This window comes from Aythya ferina (assembly GCF_964211825.1).
Source record: "Aythya ferina genome assembly, chromosome: 2".
NCBI classification, from domain to species: Eukaryota; Metazoa; Chordata; class Aves; order Anseriformes; family Anatidae; genus Aythya; species Aythya ferina.
The window spans coordinates 20,854,009-20,872,741 of NC_140297.1; the positions used below are offsets into that span (position 1 = coordinate 20,854,009).

Below are 18,733 nucleotides of genomic sequence, written 5' to 3' on the forward strand. Positions count from 1 at the left end.
AAAACTTGATTTTGTTATTCCAAAAGTTGCTTTGCTGGTTAAACAGACCTGCACAGACCAGAGCATCCTCCTCACTGGACGCTACAAGCAGTCCACATCCAACTGGTGAGATGACAATTGAGGTGCTATGAGGGGGCTGATTTCTCATGGCTTATGTATAAGTGGATTGTAGGCAGTGGCATGGATACATGTAAAGCTGGAACAGCCATGTCTCCAAACTGGAATAGTGTACAAAAATTGTCTTCGCAAAAGGGGGAACACATTTGTACCCTGCACATTCTCTGGCAGAGGAGGTGCATATGTATTACTCTAGAAAGGGAGCTGTTAGAATCTTTGGACATTGCTTATACAAGAGCATTTAAAAAATTGTACCTATTTATTAATATTTTATAACTTGATTCATCTGTTGTGTTGACAATGCTGGCCCTGTTTATCCTCAGTTAATTACATGTCAATAATAAATCAGTAAACTGCTTCAATACTGAGAACTGGGCATTTTTTTCCTGTGGTTATCCATATATGGCTAAACTCAAACTGTGCAAGAGACAGTCAAGTACCTGAAAAACTTTACTCACGTAGTATGATCAGTTGATGGGCAGTGTTCTTCTTCCCCAGGATATAGATTTGCTCCACTTCCAAGTTCCCACTTAAATATATTTGTGTCATGGATGGAATCTATTCTTGAATTTTGTTCAAAGGCTGGTTGATACCATCCGCACAGGGTTTTATCCTCAAAATTGCAGACTTCCATGGCTTTAGAGATGAACAGTGAATAATACTTCATGTTTATATAAAAATAGGGAATCATTAATTTACATTATGATAAAATAAATAACCTGGCAATAAAAATATTCAATTTAAAGTATACAGTGTATGCTTACTCACTACGAATATGCATAGTTTTTCCCTCTACAGATAAAATACCAATGATGACCTTGAGGTCTCTTCCAACCTAGAAAAATTCTGTGATTCTGTGATTCTGTGATATTTTCCATATTCTTTTCTAAGGCACAGATTATTCTTTTAATAATACTGTAGTTCTTTTGCACGTTGGTACCTAACATCATATGTATTCTGACCAGATTTCAGGCTATTCAAATAATCTGTTGATTATTTGCGATTATATGCGATACACACTGGAATGTGTGTAAAATTCATCAGCTATGTATCTGATATGATTCTGTATTATTATTTCGTCAGCCTAATACACTGATGACATTAGCAACCCATTGCATATTGGATACAAAATCCTCCACAGAAACTCTGAAAAAAAAAAAAAAAATCTTTGTTTCAAGCAGTCCCTGAAATACCTGAAAGTTACACGATAATGCAGCTATTTGGCATTGGTGTCAAGTACTGAATAGTTATCTTAATAAATAAATATGCAGCTGCTTGTGCCTCAGTTTTTTTGATTTCCAGAGCAACTGGACAGGAAAAGTAGGATCACTACCAACTGTTCCTTCCAATGAATCCCCCTGAAAGAATGTTTAGATGAAAAAACAAACAAACAAACAAACAAACAAACAAAAAAAACCACGAACAAACTGATTTTTGTTTTGCTACTTATTGAATACTTATTCTCTAGTACACACTTCCTGAATATTCTGCAGAAATTTTGATTACAGATGATAATAGACTGAGGAGTGAGTTTTAATTTATAGCTTTTATATTTCCATTAATGAAGCAAACTACAACCAGTGTGGTTACTCATATAAAGATGTGATGTTTCTTGAGACTGACGAGTGACATAGTATTAAGGTTTCTTTCTTTCTTTCTGTTTCTTTCTTCCTTCCTTCTTTCCTTCCCTTCCTCCCTTCTTTCTTCCTTCCTTTCTTTTTAAATTGCTTTAAAAACATTGTTTCAAATGCCTCTGAGAAAGATAACACCTTCCTGAGAACAGATTTCTGCCCTTAATCAGGACATACTTAACTCCTATTCCAGCATTGTCATTTGAGTGATAAATTGCCATCATTGCTATAGTGATTGGAGACTTCAGACAGAGCAAATATATGAAAGTGTATTCTCCCCAGTACTTACCTCTCTCAGAAGGAAAGGATGTTTTGTGAAACAATGTAAATTTCTGAGGAAAAAAAAATCTTCTATACAAAGGGCCTTGCACATATTTTTCAGTGCAGTTTTTCAAAGGTTGGTGTTTTTGCACTCTATAAGAAATTACCCAACTGACATTTATATCATGGATTAATTCATGTAAGAAATAGACAGACGGGAGCCTAATGATACTTTTCCTAGTTGAGTCTTCAGCCCTGAAAGAAGTGATTGGAGTTTCTACACCATGTGTAATGAATGCAGAGTTTTGATCATCAGTGAGAATACGTTAGCTTGCAAAGACAGATGAGGTCAATGTCTCTAGATGTCTGTCCTTCTCATTAGTCATCTTCCGAACAACAGTAATTTCAACTATTGTGCTTTAAGGGAAAACAAAGTCTTTCACAGTTTCTTTTCTCCTAAAATGCTGTAGTGGGAACAGCCTTAACTCAAAAGCAACCAGAAAATGTCTTAGACCTCAGTGGACAACAGACAGTGTCTGGTGAACCTGTTCATTGTCCCAGCTTCACTATTCCCATCTGACTGTTCAATGAGCTTTGGGAATTTCAAGGCTGGGATTTGCTGACGTTTATGTGAGTATGCCACTCCACATACTCTAGCCTAACAGCTGGCATATACAGCAGGGTTAAATGTATTATCTTTCTGACCTAGGAGTCAGTAACTCTAGGGTAACTCTAGGTTCCTCTGCCAATTCAAGGTTTACAACTTATTTGGATGCAGAACAAAATCAGAGTTGTCAAATAAACAAAGAGGTGATGGCATAACTGAATTTCACAATCTCTGCTGCTTAAAATACTTTGGGGGGGGGTAGGGGGGTGGAGAGTCAATGAAGTAAGAAATGGACCCAAGTCACCTAGATATGTGACCCAAATATAAGACTATAGAATTATTCTCTCTTCAAGTCTGGCTATTGAACATTCAAATTATAAATGTATCATTTAGTTTGAGAAACTGTGTTCACTTAAAAAAAAAATAAATAAAATTTTTTCACTTTGGTAGTAAGTTGAATTGGAATATAAAATACCATGTCTAAATCAGCCCATTAGAAAGCAGAAAGTGCATATCTCACATTTGCTTATTAAACGCAAAATGTTACTCTTTTTCTGGGGAAAATCATGTTAAAAAATAACACCTAGATAATATTATCAAATGTCAAAGGTAAAGAAACAGGTGTTAAGCAATATATTGAATAGCCACAAACTAATAAGATAACAAATAGAAGATTTAGTACACTCACCACAATCTGATTCATCAGACATATCAGAGCAGTCAGGTCTAAAATCACACCTCTGGATCATCTGAATGCAATGTCCAGAGGCTCTACAGACAAACTCATTCTCTGTGCAGTTGTTCATAGGGAGTGTCGCAGGAACTGAAGTTCCTGATAGAGTTGTAGATATTGTTGGCAAGTTTCCTTTAAGAAATGAACAAACTTCTGAGAAACAGAACCAAGGCACATACGTTTTTAACAACTTCTACACTTACCACTCACATCCTTTCTCAAGGATAAAGTTTTACTGGAAACAAGCCTGGGTGGTCATGTTGAATGTCTTAAATAACTCCCATTGGGAAGTGAATTGAATGTGTAATGGCTGGATTTCCTCAGTGGAAAGTGCTACATTGCCAACTACCGTTTAGCCAACTACCGTTTGTAAAATCCTCTACACTTGCAGGAATTTATTTATGCCTCTTACATTTCTTTCAAGTTTAAATGAAATTGGTCAGTCATTTCAAAAACTGTCACAGAGACTGAAAGAACAATCAGAAAAAAATAATTTGTGAAGAAAAACTAACAGATTATTAGATTAAAATGGTCTTTTTTCAACACAACAATTACTGCAACTGACTGTGGAAATTACTATATAATTTCCTTAACTTTAAATTTCATCATTGAAAAAAATAGTTTTTCCCAGTAGAAGAATTGAGCTTATCGGCTTGTCCCACTACTTCTTTTCTGTTTCATTCACACTCATTACCATATCTTTTAAGTCCATTGTCTTTGTCTTTTATTCTTTACTATGCAAACTATGCACCTTTCTTCAGACTAACTCCCATTTCTTGGAAACCTTTGCTATCATTGTCCATAAAAAGAATTTTCATTATACAATTCCTTGTTTAAATTCAATCATTATTGAAATCATTAGCTGTAGTGCACAAAGCACTACAGTAATAGTAATACAATAAAGTAATACACCTGAGTTAATTAAAAAGTACATGTGAAGACTTTGATATAAAATGTATCTGGGACAGCAAAGATTTTTTTCCCCCCTTAAGGCATAGAGCACCAAGACTGATAATGAGGGAGGAGGAAAAACTTTTTGAATGAATAATTAAATGATATAATAAATAGATCTACAACTCATACTAGCATCAAGGACTGTATTGGTCAGAAATTTTTAAATACAGATGGAACATTCAGGTCCCTGCTCCTGCTCCCACTCCACTGGAACAAGAGAAGACTTTTTCAAACACCATAACCTTCGGAATTGAATTAACTCATTTCCCTCATTTGAAATAACCCATTTTGTAAAATTTATGAAACACCACTTTGTCTAGAGCAAATATCATTTAATAGCTTATATTTCAGGAATTCAAATGATTCATCAAAACTGTATGCTCAAGTTTCTACATCTTTAATGTTACTTATGATTGACTACCATCAGAGGCTATCAAGCCCATCCATGGTCTGTATTTCTGTATCTAGTTACAAGTGGGACAATACCAGCTGGGCTGCCAGTACTTAATTCAAGGGTTCAGGAATGAGATGTGACTGCCCAGTTTTTTGTCCCTGGTCCAACTCATTAAATCTGGTGGAAAGTGTTATAGTTATTGACTGCTTTGCCTACTATTCCCACAGTCTCTTTAAATCTTTTTTGTTTGTTTGGATTTTTTATGGTGTGGAGGAAGTAGAGGTAGTAAAATAGAAAAAGAAGGATTGTGAAATGTGTCAAAAATTACTCCAAATACTGTGTAAAAAGCACAAAGTTTTTTTCCTATTCAGTAGTCTACTATTACAGTTGACCAGTTTAGTTCCATTTTTGCACAAAAAATAAACATTTTTTTCTCATTTTTGAACTTTGAAACTCTAATACACTTTGTACTTTGCAATTTTCTTGTTTATTTTTATATTTATGTATAACTCATTTGAAAATATGTAGAGATTTTTGCAAGGTTTTCTTCCTCAAATATAAAGCATTGTACAGTAATTGTGTATTTGAAATTTGTTCTGAATTGCAATTTACATGCAAAATTTTATAATAAATATCATTGCACACTGTATAGACATGGCAAAATTTGAGTTACTTATCTGCAAAGAAATATGCCACAAATATTCCTACTAGACCTAATTATGTATCTAAAAGAATTTTTAGAATAGCAGAACAAAACACATCTGCACCAAGATGTTTTAGACTTAGTGCTAAGATACTGATATTTAGAAGAAAAAAACTTGTTCTCAGTTGTTTGCTGTTCTGCAGCCTTTTTATGACTGTAGCTGCAGCTAATAGTCCTCCTAAAACCCCTTCTGTGACAGAGGTAATGTTCTACAATTCTGTAGGCATTGTACTAGGTAGCAATGACTTCTGAGAACAAGCTGCCCTATCATCAGAAGTGTGCTGTAGAGTGAGACCAATTGACACTGTAACATTAAAAATTATTCAGGAGAGAAGGAAGGCCGTATGAAACTGATTTTGCTAAATGAAAGGTCAGTTTGCTTGTACACAGTAAAGTTTGTTTTTCCTTTTAGGAATCAAAAATCCAAAGAGAATGGAAGCTCCATACCTGTTAAGCACTTGTTAAAGCAGGTTTATTTAGGACCTTATGAGCACAGCAGAAACTATTTCCTGTTAATGCCTAGATATGAGGTAGGAAGGAAGGAAACAAGTCTAAATTTCCTTGTCAGATGTGATTAGTTTGATCTGGTTTTGTTTCTCCAGTAGCAATACTTACGAACGATGGAAAACAATCAGCACAGATAAGAGATTTACATGTAACTTTAATTCTGCTCTTACCATTATAAAGAGTACAGCCTAGAAAGGACATGTCATCAAGTCCAATATCTCCAGTGAAGCCATCTCCTACTGTACCTTTCACCAAGATCTGGGGAAAAAGCAATTACAAAAACATTTTTCAGTATATAGTAGACTTCCACTTCTCATTAAATATTTCATATTGATAGAACATTTGCCATGTTTCATACTTAAAATTAGATTAAAATTGTTCTATGGGATATATTCTATTTAGTGACACTTTACAGAAGAGACTAATTATTATCAGCTTTCACTGGTGGTCACATTAATCATGGTAAACCATAACACTTGCTGGCTTTACAATCATGTAAATCCACTGAAACATCATTGTGATATAAAATGATGGCAAGACATTATCATAAGTGGCACATTATGATTAGCTCCTTTGGTACTTATTGTAGTAACATTAATCATGATTAATTATCATAATGTTCATGTGAATACATTATATACCCTTATACAAATCTCACTGTGATGAAAACAATTAAACAGGCTATAGATGTGCTCTGGAACACTTTAAAGAAAAATGTTCTACAAATTTATTAGAATTTCCAATGCTATATATGCTTATTTTCTCATTAATGTCTACTGAGGAGGAATAGGAGATGTTAGTATTTCTGAATTACTCTCTGGATGACTGAATAAGCCTCGTTTCTTCTGACTGGTATTGAACTATAAAAATCCAAGCAGGTGATTATGAAAAGATTTAGTGATAATTTCCTTGATGTAACTAATTTATAAAACCCATAAAAGAAGAAAAATGTCCTCCTAAAAACACACTTCAAAAAATATTTTAGCTGATCCACTGGACTTCAAATATTAAAATTGCTTCTTTGCTTTTTATTTTGAAAAATGCTTTTGTGTCACCTTCCCCACCCACATAAACATTCATGCTACTACAAGAAGATAGATATATGTCCCTTACTATGGATATGCTGCAGATTACTTAATTTAGGATAAAACATCTAAAGTGAACAATGTAAAATGACTGTATTACTTATTACAGGTTTCATCTAGTATGAGATTCTTACTTTTCCCTCAGAATATCCACTTTTTTTTTCATGTTTAACTAATTAACTGTTTTAATGGTTAACTATTTGCCAACATAAATAGCACAAAAATGCTTAGAAACAGAAACAATCAAGATATCTATTATCTAGAAATGTCATGCATGAAACTTTATTATTCCAAAATGACAACATTCCCTTCAGTTTAATTTTGACTGTCATACACACAGGATCTTAACTAAAATCTTGACTTTATTTTTAAGCATGAGTTACTATCCACTCATAATTAAATTAACTGTGAGCTAAAATTCAGTCTTAGAGGCAGAGTGTTTGTTAAACTTATCTGTATAGTTATTACTAGGACAAAAGCAAGGTCCATAAAACTACACTATTTTTCAAGTAGCATTGTGCTGAACTCTGACTAATGTGAATCAGTAGGTTGAGATTCTCTCCCCATCTTTGTCCCTGTGCACATCTCTCCATCCACAACATTCACACATTCTGAGGATATGCTCATCTATCATCTTCCACCAACCTTTACCTGTAGGAGGTAGCATTCCTGCATCTTACATAGCAATACTTAGTGACAAAAGTGGCATTCCACAGCTTACTGTAGAAGTAACACAATTTAGAAAACCTCTTTATTGTTATGATGATGATTATTGTTACATTACATAGCATTACATAGCTGTCCGCTTCCCCCCCACCCCCTTTTTTTTTGGTCTTTCATTATTTATTTATTTGCTCAAAGAGCCTGACACTTGGTCATATAGCACGAATTCAGTTAGTGAGAGAGAAAAATACAACATATAGGTATATATTCAATAGATATTCATCAACGAAGGAATAGAACTAGATATTCCTTAACTTTGAGTACATTCAGGCATAGAAGTAGAGTTCTAATCAACATAAGGGAGGCATAATCTATATGAAATTTATGATTTCTTTATAGATTTTAGAAATGAGGACCATATTGTATTGCATTTGATAGCTTACAATTGAAAATAGTATCAATTTATGATCTAGTTATGCAGTATAAAACTTCTGTCTGCACTGTGGTTAAACATTGACCACTTAAATTAATTTGCCTGCTGAAATTCTGCAAACTTCATAAGCTATTATTAAACAACCTCCAGGAAACTCATCTACCATGAAGCTCATTTCACATCTCATTTATAATTTGAATGAGGATAAATTGTTCCCAATTTCTCCAGCTTTCAGAATTTTAGAGATCCAGTCTGAATCCACTGAAAGTTTGATTCACTAAAAAGGTGGCAAAACATATGTTACATAAAAGAAGTGAAAATACTCCAGAAGGAGCAAAATTTCACTTTGGAATGACACTTAGTGTACAAAAAGAGGATGATTTTTTTATATATTTTGAATAAAGAACATTATGACAAATGTTAATAGAATAATTATGTGTGACATCGTTCTGTATAAGTGTTCCATTTATACAGTAATGCTCATTTCTGTCACTAGCCCTCTGAAGGTTAACAAAATTAAACCTGGATTTCCGTGCAAACATAGTTTTAAGTAGAATTGAATTCATTGCAAAATCTGCAAGGTGCTGAAAATTCTAGATATCTGACTGTGTAGGAAATACTGATCTTAGTTCTGAAGTACTTAACTAGTCATGTAGCCAAACAGTATCTCAGGTTTGTCATAGGAAGTGTCAACTGTGTTACTTAGTGATTTTATTAGAAGTTAGAACTTGCTAATTTTAATTAGGGTTATTATTATTATTTCTGATAAGAAAACGTAGTTTACTTTGAAGAACAGAGAACAACCACACAAGTATATAATAGTACAAATAAATTACAAATATTTTGTCATAACTTACTGAAAGCAAATGCAGGATAGAAATTAGTTTATTTCAGAAATAGGCAATGAAATGCATATGAATCTATATTTTAGTGCTATGCATATACAAAGGAAAACATTTCATGCCATCAAGAAAACTAAACAATTTCTTAAGAGATGATAGAATTTTTGTAATTACAGGTAATGGACAAACTGTAGAGCCATCCATTCCATGAAATCTGTAACGAAATTTCATCCTTCATAAATCCTTGTAATGAAGATATCTTCATGTAATATACAAGTCACAATAAGTCTTCACTTTATGACCATTTTTTCAAGAATAAGTAGAATGATATCTCAACAAGTACAGTGAGAAGGGAAACTATTTAACAAGTGAAGACAAATTCTCAGAATAATTGTGATAAAATCTGTGAAATTTAGATTTAATTTTGACTTCTTAAATTATTAGTTTATAGTTTCTTTGATAAGTGATTCTGAACATGTTAATTTTTTCCTTTCTAGTTTTGTTTGTCTGTTTCATCTGCCGTCAAAGTCTGCTCTGCAGGGCCTGAGACCTTTGATCCCAAACGTTTGATCTAAGCTTCCAGTAGTTGCATTCTAAATATGTGGCACTGAACTCTTCTGTTCCTTCCATGCATGGTGTTCCTTGAAAGAAGTGCACTGGCAATAAAGGGTGTCACAGTACGTTGTATTAACCCTGGGAGGATTAATGACCAGGCAGTCAGGGCTACAGGCATAATGTGTACTTCTACCCCTTAAAACAGGCACAAGTAGAAAAAGCTCATCAGTTGGAAAAAACGTCAGCCTTATGTAACTACAACATTCCAACACTACAAGTACAGAAGATTGAGATTCTATTGACCATATTCAATAGCCTGTCAGTCCTTTCCTTTTGTTTCCGTGAAAGACACATTAGAAATGATTACTTCAAAATTTTCAAAGTTGAATTTTCAATGTCTTTTTCATGCAAGGTTCCAAATTCATTCTTATAAATGATCTTAAGGATATATACAACAAATATTGTGACAAATCTTGTGACAGATACTTGATGCTTTACAGTGCTTGGTTTTACAAGATACTAACACCAGCTCTGATCCAGTACAGCACTTTATCATGCTTCATTATTGCTTGTGCTCGTTTACTTATTGTTAGCTTATTGCTTCATGCTTGTTAACCCTCATGCTACTTTCTGATGTTTTTCCAAGCATTTCCCTAAAGTACAGGGAAGTATTGCATTTCTATCATTTTCCTGGCCACTCCTTGGTGCCATTGGAACTGCTCACATTTGTAATAAGTGTTTACATATAGTGGAACTCACTACGTTGCTGTATTAAAGCTTCCTTCCATTGTACAAATCTTCCTTCAAGATAAAATATCCTGTTTCCACTCTATAATATTAACATTGGAAGGATTATTGCAGATGTAATATACATATGTATATATATATATATACATATATAGTAAATTCCTAAAATTTTGAGAGAATCTAGTTTAATGAAAGAGCATGGTTAGCCTGCCCACTTGGGAGACATCTATCTGCTAATTATAATGCTAAAACTAAACTTAAATTGGTTTAAATACAAAGTTAGTTTTGACTTCATCTACAAAGATTTAGAGAAGACTCCTCTAACTAAAAAAAAAAAAAAAGCCTTAATGAGATTATTTTCAAAAGCAATCGAGATTGTAAATATGAAGTGCTTAAAAATAAAAACCACACATGCACAAAAAAGTAAAACACAGCTCTTCCTTCCCCCCCCAAACAAACAAGATGACATAAACCCACACAACTGCCCCGCAAATAAAACTCATCACAGAAAAACACAAGCACACCAAACAAAAAAATAAACTTCAACAAAATCAAAACAACAGCAAAAAAACCACACCACAAACACAAGCTTCCCTCGCTCAATCTGCATATCACTTTTAATTTCAATTAATTTATTATCCATGCCTTTTTTTTTTTTTTTTTTAAAGCTGGCAACAGGGGCTTAAAATTGTGAAAAATGCATATGTACCCTTTAGGTATTCCACTTGTTAATAACATTTAAAATGTTAATGTTTTATTTTCCTAAAGAGGATGGATGATGTTTTTTTTTAATTACTTAAAATTTGCTAAATAGTGAAAATACTTGGTAATGATATACTGAAAAGCAATACTAAAACATGTATGGCTAACTGGTCAAGGCCAAATTTAGTTACATACATATATATATACACACACACACACCAGAAGATACAGTAAATTTTCTCCCACTACTAAAGTACATTTCCCTTTAGTGTTCCCATATAAATGTGGTTTTGAAATTTTTTAAAAAAGCTTCAGTTGTTTCATATAGTCAATATAGTTATACCTATAATAATATAGTTAATTAGGCAACATTATTTACCTATAAAGACTTGTGCAGGTTCAGCAGTTTACACACAGATTCGCTTATACTCTATAGAGATTCTTTTTTTTTCTCCCAGCTACAATGTCCCCATGTTTAGAAAAATAAAAGTAAAAAATAAATTTAGAGGACTCTGGCTGAGTTACTATGTCACATTCCTAGGATCTGTGGTCCTAAAAGATACATCCCATATAAAACCAGAATGGCTTGTTACAACCATTTTTTTCTCCCTCTCTTTTTCCTTTTGGAGCATGTCAAAATGTCAAGGGCTGCATAAAGATGTCCCCACAGCAGGCTATCAAGAAAAGCCTGAATGGCCCTTCATTGACAGACTTGCATCTGACCTGTTCAAATGCTTACTGCTAAGACAATCCTTCCATGCTGAGCTAAGAATTATCCTGAGAGAAAATATGCATCACATTTTTTTCAAATGCTTATGAAAACATTTGTGCTGATAACTGAGTAAATTACCTGTTTGGCACCAAATACTCATGAGCACTATTACATCTTTGGCCTGAAGATGTGGACCCTTCCTTGTCCAAATCATTCTGTCTGACAGAGACAGAACGTAACATAACATTGCTGCTGCTACAGCCATATACGTGGATTCAAACTCCCAAAGAAAGAAAACAGTAACCAAGGGATATCATCAAAATATATAACCCACTATGAAGCCCTGTCTCATTAAAGATTTTTATCAGTTGTAGAATTTCTATACTGTTTCCTAATTCTGCTGCAGATATACTCTATAGATCGTCACAAATTAGTAATAAATAAATAAATAAATAAATAAAATGTGTTTCACTTAAAGCATAGAACAAGGGAAGGAGACTTAAAGATTCAGTGAAGTACTTCAGCTTTCCTGTGACCACTTTGAAACCTTTTCAAAGATGCCTTCTAGATCTAGTGAAGAAGGGGGAAAAAAAATCTCTAGCATTTTTCATCTTTTTGTAAAGATGTCTAAATCTTATTTTCCTATTCAGCAATTCCTCGTTAGTAATACAACACCAGTAGAAGATTTAAGACAATATTCCTAAATTTCAGAAAAGCAAAATTCCTGCTGTCCTGCTGTTTCCCTTAAATTCAAATAGCCAAACTGTTATGTAGTCTCTCTGTTGTGAAAGGTTGTGAAAATATTTAATTACTTCATGTTTTCCATATTTAAAATGGACCGATAAATACATAGATACATAAATACATAGAAGCATAGAATGTCCTGAGTTGGAAGGGACCCATAAGGATCATAGAATCATAGAAACACAAGATTGGAAAGGACCTACAAGATCATCAAGTTCAAATGTCTTCCTATCACCAATACTATCCACTAAGCTATTAAATCATATCTCGTAGTACCACTTCTAGGTGATTATTGAATGCTGTTGTTCAACTCAGCCTATAAAAATATGAAGAAATTTTGTTTAACATTGCATGCATCATTGAGTCCAACTCCTGGCACTGCACAGGTCTTCCCAAAAATTCAGACGATATGACTAAGAGCACAGTCTAAATGCTTCTTAAACTCTGACAGGCTTGGTGCCATGACTGCTTCCATGGGGAGCCTGTTCCAGTGCACAACAACACTCTCAGTGAAGAACCTCTTCTTGATATCCAGCCTGAACCTCCCCTGTTGCACTGTGACACCATTCCCATGGGTCCTATCGCTGGTCACTAAAGAGAATAGATCAACGTCTGCCCCTCCACTCCCTCTCATGAGGAAGCTGTAGACCACAATGAAGTCTCCCCTTAGCCTCCTCTTTTCCAGGCTGAACAAGCCAAGTGACTTCAGCCACTCCTTGTACATCTTCCCCTTTAGGCCCTTTGCCATATTTGTAGCCCTTCTCTGGACACTCTCCAACAGTTTTATGTCCTTTGGTGCCCAGAACTGCACACAGTACTCAAGGTGAGGCCACACCAGCAGAGTAGAGTGGGACAATCACTTCTCTTGACCGACTAGCGATGCCTTGCTTCATGCACCCCAGGATATGGTTGGCCCTCCTGGCTGCCAGGGCACACTGTTGGCTTCAGCTTGCTATCAGCCACAACCCCCAGATCCCTCTCTGTGGGGATGCTCTCTAGCATCTCGTCACCTATATAACCTGTCCATATAGCCAGGGTTGCCCTGTCCCAGGTGCAGGACCCAACACTAAAAAAATAAATAGACTCCTAAACACTAATCTCGGTAAATAATTGGGAAAAGCACAAAGAATAAGACTAGGAAAAGGAAGCCAAGCAATGACAAATGGAAAGTTAAAAATGAAGCTATTGCTAGAGTGGAAATCCATTACAACTAAATCCTTGTGTGAAAATTACTATCAGGAAATGGATCAAAGTGAAAATGAAAAAATGATCACAGGTGGGTATTAGAAGTCTAAAAACAGATAAGTCCTTGATAGTTTTCAGACCGGCTTCCAACACCAGATTTTAATGAAATAAATGAATTAGGCCAAATAAACATTAATGAACTCCAACTATGATGTGAGCATACACATTGAAATTGAGGCCTCAAACACGGAAGCAAGCAGATAATCAAATCAAGCCAGAAGGCTAGCAGTTCCTGACAGCAATAAACTTGGCTCCATAAGGGAAAAATGACTGCAGAAAATCTGGAATAGTAGTTAGTATATCAGAAAGGGTGAGCTTCTTGATGCATCTCAACCCGTTTGCAGCGTAATACTTCAATGTACAAGAACAGCCACACCAGAGATCAGATCACTAACTGCAGTGTGTTAACAGTATTAACAGAATATAGTTAAAATTTTTCAGCTTCATTTTAACCAGCGTAAGCCCAGATATTAAATCTGAAACCTATCAATTAATGTTTAGAGAAGACCGAAAAGAACTCTACATTTATCTGGAACTAAAAATATATTGAAATTTCAAATGCCACTGCAAACTGAGAAACCTAGAACCTTAAATTTCAATAGTTTTGATGCTTGTTATGCAGGAAATAAAAATTGAAATTTTCTCTCTTCCAAGATATACTTGACAAAAAAGCTTAGAAAGCCATTGTCTCTTGCTACAAAGGGAACTACATGATCTTTAAAGTCCCTTCCAACCCAAATCTTTTAATGATGCTATCATATTATAACTTCTCCTGCTATATTATTTAAGTCTAAAATATGTTTTTCACCACTAGAAATGTGTAAAATAAAAATATTTATTTCTAAAGTTTCAATATTTGAAATATCATTCTTTTTGTTTGATACAGAACTCAGAAGCATTTTAAATTTTATTTGTAAAGTGCACTTATATTTGTAAAGTGCACTTACCCCCCCAAAACCTCTTTTTTCCCCATTATAACTGTTTTGTTTGTTTGTTTTTTGATTTTATATATACTACAGATTTTTTTTTTTTTTTGAGGGGGGGGAGGTTAAGCAATCTTCTCTCTTCTCAGAAAAAGTAATTGCAACAAATAGTTAGAATCACAGAAATAACCAGAGTGAGATGTTTTCCTTATTACTGAGCTGTTTACCAGAATCTCCAAGCAAGAATCACTACTTCATCTCACTAAGAAAAGAAAAGGCAGCGAGTTGAGGTAAAGGTAGATATTACTTATGTAACTGTGATCAGTTACCTAGTAGTACCCCATATACTTTCTTTGTAAAACATGCCTTCACGTTACTTTGTCTAAAGCCTACAGTTTTCTCTTCACTAGGACCCTCCAGGAAAAATAAATGAATAGTCATTTCCTTTCTAACATGAAGGAGGCCTATGAGACATCAAGTACTTCAAGTTGTGGAAACACCAAAACATTTGAGAGCATGTGGGGAAAACAAGATAATAAACACGAAGACTAGAAATGTATTACTGTTATCGAATCAGAAGATGACCTAAAACTAAATGAGAGGCTATTCTAGCACACATCTCAGCAGAAATATGGCTTCAGGGAAAAAGCAGTAACAAGGTGCTGAGATCTTTCCCAAACATGTTTTTAGCCCTAGAAGGATCCTGACACTCTTCACTTAGAAGGAAGAACAGAAAGAAGTCAGATTTTGACAAGTTATTAACAACAGAGTAAGTCTCTCTCTTTAAAATTTCTGAGTATTGAAGGGTGATGGGTTGTGACACAGCACACTCCATCATTGGAAATAGAATACACAATAACGAACATCAGATCCTGAACTTTCTCTTCAGGACAAACTATTAAATGATACCTTACACCTCATGTTCCTCAAAAATTAGCATTAAAAAAAAAGGCAAAAATTCATTAAGAGAATATAGGATCCTGCAGAGAACTAGGCAAGTAAAATAGAAAGCCCTACGATACGTAAGAAAAAATATTTTCAGTTACCAAACAGACCTTCCTAACCTTCAGGAGGATAAATGTTGGACGCAGTCTTATAGTTCTTTAGAGAAACTACCAGACATAGAATGTTTCCTTAAATATATATATTTTTATCAAGTATGTACAGCTTATTTTATGCTAGAATTGCATGATAGTATATCAAAATTATTTTTTTTTGCCAAATGCCTTTGACCACTTTCAGCATAAATTGATCATAGATACACACTTATGAAGCTTCCATGATAAAAGTCCCAACATTAAAAATAAGTAGTGAAAATTTATTTTGAAAGATTTTTTGTTCAATCAAATGAAATGCTGCCACATTTGAGATTTAGTTCTTTCATTTTTACAAATGTATAACATTAGAAACTGTATGCAAATCAATGGACCTACATTACTAGAAGAACAACAAAAATAAGAGAAGAATCAGCTTGTCAGCAAAAAAAAACGTTCAACTTTGCCGCATGTTGGATGAAAAGGAAAAGAAATCGGGGCTTCACAATACTTTCAACCTAGCAGTTGTCATTGACGCCAACATACCACTATCACAATAGTGCATGGTCCAGCCCTAGGCCAAATTATTGTCAGAGACGAGTTAAAAGAATGATTTTTCTATTCAAACATAAACAAATAAAATTTATTATGGTCACACCCTCTAAAACTCTATAAATTAATATGTCTTTGTTAGGATTATATAAGATACTCCTTTACATTTATACAAATGGTGTTGGCAAAAATTATGTCCTTCCAGGGGGCTCTGTGCAGTCGAAGTAGTATAAGGGTTCTTTCAAATACAGTAGAACTTTTATCAAACTGAAAATAATCCATTGGGAAACAAATATGGGACAGTCTAAAGCAGATACTGCATTTTATATTGCATTATATGCAGATACAAAATGAAGGTTTTTTTTGGTTGGTTGGTTGGTTTGTTTTGATCTCACAGGGAGGGATGCTGTTTTTTTAAGTCAATTTTACAACCAGTTGGCAGTCAAATGAATCAACATCTACTCTAGTAAACATGCAAGTACATTAACCCAACCAGAATAAACAGACCACATGTAGCAAAGATAAATAACATACACAACTTTAAAAGACAAGAAAGGAAAGCAAAATTTGTAGTTTAAACTTACAATAACTTCTTTACTTAAATGGTATTTGATTGTTCACCCACCCTTGCAACCAAATATTTTGAAATAAAAAATATTTTTGTCTGGAATTATAAAATTAAAGATTAATATGTAACTATGGAAAAGTCACCCATAGAAAAGCCTATTCTTTTTAACTGTCCTTTTTCCTTGAATTAAATTTTTGTGAATCTGTTACAAAACAGTCTGGAAAATAAATTTGTTCTGACCAATAGTCAAAAGCCAGAAGTCGCAGCACCTATTTTATATACCATTTGTTCATATTCAAAATATTATAATCATCTTTTTAGAGGGGAAAAAATAAATTCCACAAAAAATAACATCAGCCATATTTCCTCAAAGAAATATTACTCACAAATGGATTTCAAAGTCAACAGCTACTAACAGCTTTAAATAGTAGTCATTTATATGTTTCCACTGTTATACAATGCAGCAAATAAACATAACACAACCAAGAAGGACCATACCTGAAATGGTTTATAGCTGCTGATGTACAGTGTCTGTCTTATCCATCTGTTTCCTTGATTTCCAAACTTGTACCACAGCAGCCATCCCTTGGTGTTACTCACAGTTCTCTGGAAGACTGACAGCAAGTAAACTTGCTTTCCATACATATGATAATGAAAGCGGAAAATGCAGGTTCCATTCCCAGAAGGGTTGAAGAGAGGACTAAGCAAAACTGCTCTATCTTCAAATTCGTGTGGCTCAGAGGACTCCATGTATAGATAGTGTCCCCTGCCTGTGCCTGTTGTGTGATCCTTTGACGGGCCTGTATTAACCGTTGGGGTTGGACCCTGTATTCTGATCCAGTCAAAGTCATCTTCAGTGTCCTGCTCCCAATTGCATAAACCATTTTCAAAGTTACACTGTAGGTCAGGGTCTGAAAAGCAAGCAGAACAGATGGTCAAGTGAAGGCAGTATCAAAAGGCAGTACTGTTTTAATGTACTCCCCATTCACTTTCTTCCTAGTATAGAAATAAAATATTTTCTTTTTCTCCTTACAAAAATTTCTAATATAGATAAAAGCCCATTTACTTTTTGCAAAGGTTTCCCTCCAAGGAACAAATTTACACTTATATGAACAAAAATAAAATAAAAACCTTTAGTTAATTACTTCCTCTTTCAGTATACATCTGGCAAACATTACATAATTAATTTATTGAATAAACAGAACTGTGAAGACCATGTTACTATTCACGTATTAGATAAATTTATGCATTTTAAAGCATCTGAAGTCCTTTAACTCCTTTGGACAGTTAAGTTTCAGGTAAAACTGAGGATAACTGGATGAAATAAATCAAAAAATTTAGCTTTGTAGATAGATGTAATAAGTGATCTAATATGTTTTTGCAAAGCAGAAGTAGTCTCAACAGCTTTATAAAAGATAAATTTCAGGCATTTATAACACAACTGCACTTCACATGATATCAAGCCAAAATATATTGATTTGACCAATTACTTTTAATGCAAAAAAAAGAAAGTTTATCATAGGTGTTGAACTTGTGTTCCACCCTTGCATCTGCCTTTCATAAACTAACTGAAATAATTTCTTTATTAAATAAAATTATTTTTTTAATTATTATTAAGCTTTTATTTATTACGATGTTTAAAACTGCAAAATCATCTAGTACTTTCTTACTATCAAAATGGGTTAAAAGAAGATAGGCATTTTACAAGAGGGAAAAACTGAGATAGAATGGAAAGCCTACGCTGTCTTTGAAATTCAGATGTTTAAATTTGACATTCAGCAGATATCAGCGCAGGCTAGTATCCCCTCAAGCATGTAAGGTATCCATTGCTTCTCAAACTCACTCTGATTTACATAATTTGGTTACCTCGGGATGTGATAAAGCACCAGTTAGTTAATTTTCTTTTATATTAATGTTCTTGAGTTCTTAAAATTGATGAATGCGTGCCTGGGGGAGAAAATCATCAACACTGCCCTTCAGCACTGCAAGGTGAATGTCAAAAATGTGAATGACCTATAGCT

At 34.2% G+C, this 18,733-nt stretch overlaps 1 protein-coding gene across 2 annotated transcripts in view; it reads right to left on the minus strand.

Moving 5' to 3' along the window:
* Nucleotides 1-18,733, minus strand: part of MALRD1 (MAM and LDL receptor class A domain containing 1) — a 264,634-nt gene that overhangs the window by 187,316 nt on the left and 58,585 nt on the right. For both annotated transcript variants that reach the window (XM_084510831.1, XM_084510832.1), the window contains 4 exons: nucleotides 17,211-17,623; nucleotides 6,078-6,165; nucleotides 3,305-3,481; nucleotides 576-753 (listed from right to left, as the gene is read on the minus strand). In XM_084510831.1, coding sequence (XP_084366957.1) covers nucleotides 576-753; nucleotides 3,305-3,481; nucleotides 6,078-6,165; nucleotides 17,211-17,623 — 856 coding nt within the window. The remainder of the gene's footprint in view (nucleotides 1-575; nucleotides 754-3,304; nucleotides 3,482-6,077; nucleotides 6,166-17,210; nucleotides 17,624-18,733) is intronic.